The following is an 8925-nucleotide window of genomic DNA, read 5'->3' as shown; positions in this document are numbered from 1 at the left end:
AATATAAAGCACCTTTCAGCACTATATAAATTGTATAAACACAATTAAATTGAATTGAAAACAAAGAAAAATGTAATCAATCCTAAGCCCTCATAGACTTACAGTTTTATGCACTCAAAAATCAAAAAGTGTCAAGTGGGAATGACTGATATGACCTCTTTTAATAGTTTGACACACCAGACCCACACACATCAAGTATCAAAAAAAAAAAAAAGAAAAGAAAGAAAAATCATACATTTTGGACATTTGAATACTCCCTCGCTGCCACAGCTAAGTGGCAGTGATGGATGATATTAATCAGCCTGTGGGATCAGACTTCAACTCAAGGAGACAATAGTGTGGCATATGCCCCTGCTACATTTAATGAGGATTTTACAGTGAGAGTGGATGAGCCTCATTCCGAGGAGAGAGGGGATTCTGATGAAGACAAGTTGGAGGGCATTTGCATGTCAAAAAGCCCAGAGACACAAAGACAATAGAGGGATTAGCTCGGAGTCTTATAGAAACAGATGTCAATGTATGGAGTCTGACACCAGCCACTGTTTCTGGCTCTGTGTTGCATCGCACCGTGGTTTAGATGTGCTTGTTAGACTGATTTAATAGAGGCGTCTCCAGTTGCGGTGTGTCTGGATGTTATCCTGGTTTATAAATAATAATATTAAAGGGACAGTTTAATGTTATTTGCTTCTTTTTTTGCCAAAGGTTAACATGTTGCTTTAGCCAGCCCAGCTGAGAAGAAAGCTGGAACTTGGGGAAATACGGTAGCTGGGCTGTCATATCATGGTCATTTCATCTATTTAAATGAGATTTATTCTGTAGACTGTAGGGCTTTGACATGTAGTGTTATCATTTAGAAACCCACTGACGCAAAGAACGAATATAGTCAGACGACTCTTGAGTGGCTGCTTCAAATCTACATATCAACATGTATATTTCAAGTGGATTTTTTTAAGGAATGCCTTCTCCTTCTTTCCCCAGCATCAGTCTTTCTTGATGACTTAGATCCTTGAGAAAATTTAGGGACCAGCTGTATCGCACAGTCTTGAAGTACCCATATGTCTCCACTCAAGTGAAATTGGAAGCAGCCAGTCAAGTAAAAATTGGACATGTGTGGGTGAGTGTTTGAGATGACTCTCGTTTGCAGGGATAATGGCTTTCTTGGTGTGAGGCCCTGTGATTGGCTGATTTCCACGTAGAGATAAAATTATATCTCAAATTGAAAAATCAACATTATATACTTCAAACAATCCTGATACAAGATTTGCAAAATTGCATTTACACTGTTGACATGCATTTGTTGTGTATAATGACAGAAAGAACACTGATTGGCCAGCGGGGGCAGCACCTCCCTAAAAAAAAAAGCATACCCTACACACCTTATGCTTCTCACTCCTAGTCCCTGTACACCATCAGCCTGCCGTGGGCTTTCCGAGTCCTGTAATGGAATGAGTTGTGTTTTTGCAGAGCAGACAGGCAAGCAGGGGGAATAAAAATGAAAAAGCAATCACTTAAATTTAAGAGGATGCATGTGTTGTGTGTGCGTGATGATGCATAGCATTGTTCTGTCATGCCGCCATCACTGTCTCCTCCCCTAAGCTCCAGAGGCACATCTATCCCTTATTAGCCCCACTGGTTGCTGCAGGTTGTCACCCAGTTAATGGCTCCTGTTAGATTTGTCTTCAGCCACTCAGACAGCAGCCGCTGCCACCGCGTGCTGCAGCGCTGTTATTATCACTATAGGCGGTGTAAATGAAGCGTGCTGTATACTGGACATGTATATTAGCTTCACCCCGCCTCCTTGGGGGGGGGGGGGGGGGAGATTGCTGTCAAGCAGATGAACAACACTGGGTCTGAATCTCACCATCTTCTGCAAATGGTGGTAATCTAAAGGAAACCTATTAGAATTTTTATTAATATTTTCTGTGAGTAATCAGCTATTACGTTGGTGCACGCTCATATTAACTATAGCCAAATATTAAAATAATAAGGCCAGTGTACCTAAAAGTGATCATATGCATTGTTGACTTTGCAGATGTCAGAGTGGGAAAACACAGCTCTGGCTGACGGCACAGAAGCCCCACCCACCTGCTGTTTAAACTTTGTTTGTGAGGGGCAACCAGTAAGAAAGCTGCCTGTATGCAATGGTTTTGCTCAAAAAGATCAGGACACCAGAGTTATTTTCTGTACATAAAAATGAGCTTTTATTGAAACTTTTGTATAAAAAAATAGCGACATCCATCCTTCACAGCCACAAGTCACACAGCTAAACTGAAAGGGTCTCCGAATATGAGGCTATGTGACGAGTACGAGCTCCCCATAGAACTCAAATGAATCTCGACAGCACAGAAAACCAGGTGGATTTCTCTGAAACTTAGTCATTCGACATTAACAGACTTCTTAAGTATTTAAATAACATTCAAAAATCCTCTTTTTCAAATTTAAGTAAACGTTTTATTCTGCTTTTACAATGACAACTGCTTTCAGTGCATCTTCCACATCTAAAAAAAAAAAAAAAAAAAAAATTGAAATGTAAAAATAAGTTATAAAAGGAATGCAAACCAAAGGCCAAGTAGGATATGCAAAAACAAAAACAGAAAAAAAAAACAAAACAAAAAAAAACAAAAAAAAAAAAACTGGGGGATTTTTTAAGCATAGACAATAAATAAATAAATAACCACAGAGTGTGGGAATGTCTACATGTTTACGAATAAATTAAATCCAAATGGGGGGAGGGAAGAAAATGTACACACAAATAAGAGGAAAAAACAAACAAACTACACACTATACAATATTTGTTTGAAGAAAAAAAAACAAAACAAAAAAAACAAAAAACATTTGAGTCCATGAATATTGCATTGATTGTGCATTTCACACCCCAAACCCTGAGGAAGGCCAGGGGTGGGGGCTATGTAGTGTCAAGCAGTGAGATGATGGGAGGCAAAAAAAAATATAAAAAATGTATGCGTATATATAGAACAGACAAGTCAGGAGGGCTATGAACCCTGGAACAGGCATTTGAGGCCAGAGCGGGAGAAAAGGGTGGGCTGTGTGTTGACATTTTGTAGACATTCAGAAAAGACAGGATCCAGTTTCCAAACACCTGTTCAGGCTATAGAGTGAGTGAGCAGCGTTAAAGAGAGCGACACAGAGTCAAGTTGAGTGTGTTTCAAGTATTCCATTGCCAGGAAGAGCCCCCATGCCCCCAACCTCCTTCTCTCCTGACTATTTCTACTTTAGCCTCTCAGCTAGGTGCTGGTTGGCTTACAGTGATGGAGAGAGGGAGGACAGAAGAAGGAAGGGGAACAAAACAAAAACAAACAAAACAAAAAAAAAGCCTAAACACCCCTTCCATCACAGCAGAGACAACTTAACTGTCACGCTGAGGGCTATTCCAAGAAGAAGGAGAAAAAAAAAAAAAAAAAAAAAAAAGGAAAAGAGAACAGTTTCTGACAAAAGTCCCCCCGCCCCTGAAAAGCAGCTTTCCAAAAAAAGGCACTCCAAAATCAAAATTAAAACATTTAAATAAAAGGGTTATGTCCATGCTCTATGAGAGCAGCCATGTCTGAATAGGAGGGCCTTGCCAGCTGTGTATACCAGCCTAGTAACAAAACAAGTAAAATTAAAATTTAAAAGTGGGGAGGGGGGGAATAAATAGTGCTGGTAAGACCGCCCAAACAGCAAAATGTTTCCCATTAGGAAACAAGTAAAAATCAACTGAAAGGAAAAGAGGGGATGGAACTATAAGATAAAAAGAACACATAAGTAATAAATTAGAAATTCCCTACAAAAGAGGAAAATTAAAGTACATTTTTCTTGCCGGGCCTGCTGGGTCAGAGGGTCCGGTTGCAGATCAGTCCTATCCCCACCCCTTCTTTTCCCACAAAGTCTTATTTGTTTTTTTGCCCCCCCCCCCCACAAAAAAAAGTCTATCAGAGCCTCCCTCAGAGGCTCTCCTTGCTCGAGCTTGTGCTTGATGAAGAATCTGTGTCGATGGTCCTGAGGCGGATGTCGCTGCCCACAGGCTCCTCCGGTGACTTGGGTGATTCTGCCACTGCCCTCATCCAGGGGTGGTCGCAGATCTGCTCCAGAGTGGGCCGGTCTGAGGGCCGCAGGGCCAGACACCATTTGATCAGCTGCTGGCACTCTGGAGGAGAAAACAAGAAAAAAAATTTAGTAAGAAAAAAAAAGAAAAAAAGGGCCAACAAACTGAAAGAGAGAACCTGATATTTTGGATTCATCTCTACAGCTTATGTATACAATCACAGCACCAGAACACACATCCCCTTTTATTAAGGTTAGCTCTCTAGGGTGAGTGGGACTGGTACAGAGTGCACCAAGGGAAATCAAAAACAGACAAAAAAAAAAAAATCCCAAAAATAAAAAACCTCAATTTTATTTATGACAGATAAATCTGTTTACCAGCCATTTGATCAGGTCATCCATTATGATTACAAGGTCTTACTCTAATGTGAATTGATTTATAAATATAGACCTCATGAGCTATACCAGTAACCATGGCTAGAGGGCAACAGAGTGAACTCATGTGTTAACACTCACCAGCTGAGATCCTCCTCCTGAAATACAGTCTCCCTCTTAGGATCTCCTCGTCCTGCTCAAAGGGGATGTCTCCGCACACCATGTCGTAGAGCAGCACGCCTAATGACCAAACCGTCGCAGAGCGTCCGTGGTATCTGTGAAAGCGGATCCACTCTGGTGGGCTGTAGACTCTTGTACCTGTGAGAGAACAAAGAGGGGAAAAGAGGGAGGTGAGTTACGAAACAGCAGGCGGGAGAGAAAAAGAAAATTGAGAATAATGTGTCTGAAATAGCTGAGTCATGGTAGTAAAGCTTTCCATCTTTTCCTACGCCACAAAACACAAACTGAGTGACCTGCCTCCATCTCCCCTCCTCCCTTCCCTCCTGGAAGGAGGAACTTGGTTACCAAACATGAAGGGAAAAAAAAAAAAAAAAAAAAAAAGCAACGTGAGCCCATCACGTGAACTACAGTCTCCGGTTTCACAACAAACAGATGTTACGTGGCACTGACCAAGCATCCACAAAACACAACAGTGACTCAACCTTTACTGAAAGGGAAAAAACATTAAAAGTAGTCTCCCTATCACAAGACGAGGATGATTCACAGATTAAAAAATGGCCACCAATATGATCATTATGCTGTGAGTCATATCTGCGATATGAGAGATCTTTTATTTACTTTTAAATTAGCAACATCCTTTAATAGATCATCGATAAGGAAAACGCAGAGAGACTCTGGGAGAAGAAAACCCTCGACCAAAAACAGACGACTGCGTCAGCGCCTCGTGAACGCCTCCATATCTGAATATAGCACAGCGGGGCACCAAGGGCAAACACAACGCAGCCCACACGGATGCGTATTCATCAAAACAATACACACGTCCAGCACTGAAGCCTCTCGCATAAGCGATGAATTAAATTAGACAATTTTGTTAACACACACACAAAAAAGGAGCGCTTACTTACCATCGAAATCGGTGTAGACTGTGTCCTTGAGAATCGCCCCTGAGCCGAAATCGATAAGCTTGAGCTCCCCGGTGCGTAGATCAACCAGCAGGTTTTCATCTTTGATGTCTCTGTGTACCACGCCGCAGCTGTAGCAGTGTCTGACCGCCTCCAAAACCTGTCGAAAAAAGCCTCGAGCCGTGTCCTCGTCCAGGGCACCCTTCTCAGTAATGAAGTCGAACAGATCCTTCACGAGCTCCGGCCTCTCCATGACGATGAGCCAGCCGTCCGCGCGCTCGTAATAGTCCAGCAATTTGATAACTCCGCGAAAAGACGAGCTGACCTTCTTTAGCAGCAGGATCTCCAAAGGCACCATAGTACCGTTCTGTAAGGGGGCAAATTGAGGCATTTATTAACCATGGAAAAAATTATTTTTTACTTGAATGGGGGAAAAAATACAATATAGTTATATAAAACCACCCAGCAACAGCCGGGGAGGGGGGTGGGGGTGTTTGCAAAACAAACAAAATCGTCGGCGGATGACTACTTACAATTGTGCCCCACTCCGTCACCCGCTCCTTGGCGACATGCTTCACGGCAACCTGAAATCACACAGAAAAGAATACAATGTGAGCGTTAATTATAGGGGACACACATCGTGTTTCCTGACAGAGAGAACTAGGGAGCTGAGAAATACCCCACTTTCATGGCGCCACATGCAAGACCAAAACATAGACCCCCCCCCCCCCCTCGATCCCGTACTTACCGGTGTGCCGTCAGAAAGACGGTTGCCGGCGTACACAGTTCCGAATCCGCCACTTCCCAGTACGGATCCCACTTGGTAAACCTTCTCGAAAGGCTCCTTCTCCACTTTAACTGCAAGGGGGGAAAAACAAAATAAAACGGGGAATGTTATTTAAAAAAAGGTGAATGCAGCATTGCGAGGTTAAACTTGTTAGCTGTACGAACTGGTCAGCTGCAACCGTAGTAGCACACTTTGTTCAATTAAGAATATGCTTCCGATTTATTAGCCATTACATTACAAATCCAATATAAATGAAGTTAAAAGACGCCTCAAGTGTAACGGTAACCTACCCGGCTGAAGCTGTATTTTCACTGGTAGATGGTCCATACTCGAGTGATTGCAAATATGCGAAAATGAACCAAACTTTGACAGCAACATATTCGAGCTGAAACGACCGTGTAGACGACCTCTATTCAATCGCTGTGAGTCCGAAGAAACAATATAAGTAATAAAAGAAGTGGGTTCAGACGCAGTGTAAATGGTGGCGCGAACCGTCTTGGCTGCGAGCAACTGTTAAATCCAGTCCAGCAGTGCGCCAACTCCGCCGCACCGCGCCCGTCAAAGTCGTGTCACGACCGCGAAGTCGCACACCGTTCCCCAAAAACCAGCATCAAATATGACTCCTGTGTCTCGACTCAGGTATCTCCGATAAAAACAGTCCTCTTAAGAATTAAAAAAGAAGAAGAAAGGGAAGCCGACCACTCCGATGTGTATAGTAGTCGTGCCGACAGAAGAGTGCGTTTAAAGGGCCTCTGCGGCGGACTGTTGTACTAAACAGTGGCCGCTGTCTGAGCTTTGGCGCGGTCTTCCCAAGCCAATATTTTGACGCGCACTAGGAAAACGATATCCCTCCGCCACCAACACAAGTAGACACTATCGTTTAATTCGCGCGTACTTTCGGGACCTTTTGCCACGTATGCATTCCCATGTAGCTACTTAACACGCGCCACAATTGTATCATACTTTTATTCGAAAATATCCTTGCAATATTAATTTTCGCGGCGCACTACTTTCTCGTAGTACGAGACGCCCATGAACATCGTCTGGAAGCTTTGCGCTGTGTTCGCTATGAAGTTGAAAGGCAACGACCAATTAGATATCATCTATAAATACCATGTTTCGCATTTGGACCAATCCTGGAAAAGTTATTCTAATAAAGCAGGCATTTGAGCTCACGTGGCGGTAATTCTGATAGGTCCTCTGCCGTCCCTCTGCAGAAACGCATATTTTGTATGGCTGGAGGGGAAAGTTCAGCCTTAAGTGTTATTCACCGCCTGCTGATTACACGTTGTTATGCAGCAGTGTGTACTCACTCATGTTATTTGTTTTGTTTTTACAACCCAGGAGAATTCCCATCACTTAAAAATGAGCAGTTTTTTTTATTTGTGAGACCTATAATTTAATGTTTTTTTGTTTTGTTTTTTAAATGAGCATGGTCATATATCCAAGATAAGAAAATTATTATTTCTGTTTAAAAAATAAAGTGTTATTAATGCTGCAAAAACATTTTCAATAGAGTTTGGTTATATGTGTGTGTGTGTGTGTGTTGCGGGGGGGGGGGGGGGGGGGGCACTGGAATGAGTTAGAAGCCTAAGATGATAAAAAGCACTGAATGTCATCATTTTTTAAAAAGTAAAAAAAAGGGCCAGAGGAAGACATCCTGCACAGGTCAACCGGTCCATCACAGCACTAGCACAGAGAGACAGACACATAGTCTCAAAATCCCATTTACAGCCAATTTCGAATCACTAATTAACCCAGCATGCATGCCATTGGACTGTGGGAGGAAGCTGGAGTAAACCAGAGAGAACCCACACAGGCAAACAGTGAACATGCTACCTTTTTTCTAGGAGTGCCTACCTGCTCAAGTCTATCAAATTAGCACTATGTCCATCAAAAAATAAAAAACTTCCAACAGATTAATTTTTCATTTAATATTAGATGTTTTAAGGCTGAAGTTGCACTGTGGTGGTTACTTTTTATTTTCAGTGACAAATAGGTGTGATGAGAACTATTCTGTTGCTAGTGAAGGAAGAAGAAAGCTGGCCAGGACTTTTCCCAGGTTTATGTAACAGGATGATCCATGCATGGTACTAGTCACTATACTGCCCACATATATACATGATCTAAACTAATATGATAAGACTGGAACACCCCGAACAGATCACGCTGCACTGTGTTGCATGGAGTTTCTACAGATATCACAGGCTGCTTTCTATGCCTAATAATAAATTAGGTCAATACAATGTTGCACACAGGCAAGCTTGTGTGAAATCCAAGCTTAGTATAAAGATAATAGACCACAAAAACATAATCAGTTGGTCAAAGTTAGTCGAGCCAGCTGCCCCATTTCTGAATGTAGACTTTCCACTTTTGCACATCAAATGTCCCCTTGGCTCTCAGTGAAGTTTCCACTTTTTATATTATGTTACCTGTGATCCTCTGTATGTGTATGTGTGTGTTTAGGCTATGCGTTCGTGTGTGTGACTACTAACTAAATAGAACCATCGGAGTTCCAGGGAATGTTATCTCACTATAGACCTGCTGGCTGCAAAGTTATGTAAATGTGTGCACACACACAGACACGGGTTGCATTTAAGAACAGAGTAACAGCCTGTAGGCTAACCTGCTGTGTTTTTA

At 42.3% G+C, this 8925-nt stretch overlaps 1 protein-coding gene across 1 annotated transcript; it reads right to left on the bottom strand.

Moving 5' to 3' along the window:
* Positions 1-3443: 3443 nt before the first annotated feature.
* pim3 (Pim-3 proto-oncogene, serine/threonine kinase) lies at positions 3444-7077 on the bottom strand. The gene is made up of 6 exons (XM_026147690.2): positions 6576-7077; positions 6247-6356; positions 6032-6082; positions 5502-5865; positions 4558-4734; positions 3444-4144 (listed from the first exon to the last, which is right to left on the bottom strand). The coding sequence occupies exons 1-6, from the start codon at positions 6661-6663 to the stop codon at positions 3942-3944; spliced, it is 993 nt and encodes a 330-aa protein (XP_026003475.1). The 5' UTR covers positions 6664-7077; the 3' UTR covers positions 3444-3941.
* Positions 7078-8925: the final 1848 nt, after the last annotated feature.

Source organism: Astatotilapia calliptera, chromosome 17 (assembly GCF_964374335.1).
Source record: "Astatotilapia calliptera chromosome 17, fAstCal68.1, whole genome shotgun sequence".
In the NCBI taxonomy this organism is placed as follows: domain Eukaryota; kingdom Metazoa; phylum Chordata; class Actinopteri; order Cichliformes; family Cichlidae; genus Astatotilapia; species Astatotilapia calliptera.
Note: the sequence above shows the minus strand (reverse complement) of the source record. Positions and strands in the feature narration are given on the sequence as shown.

What these genes read in the sequence shown, in the direction of transcription:
- pim3 (XM_026147690.2), bottom strand. Translation starts at nt 6,663, where the DNA reads ATGTTGCTGTCAAAGTTTGGTTCATTTTCGCATATTTGCAATCACTCG. An exon ending in GTCTTTCTGACGGCACACCG is followed by an intron (nt 6,083 to 6,246) that starts GTAAGTACGGGA and finishes GTGTGATTTCAG; the next exon opens with GTTGCCGTGAAGCATGTCGC. An exon ending in AGTCTACACCGATTTCGATG is followed by an intron (nt 4,735 to 5,501) that starts GTAAGTAAGCGC and finishes GTTCTCTCACAG; the next exon opens with GTACAAGAGTCTACAGCCCA.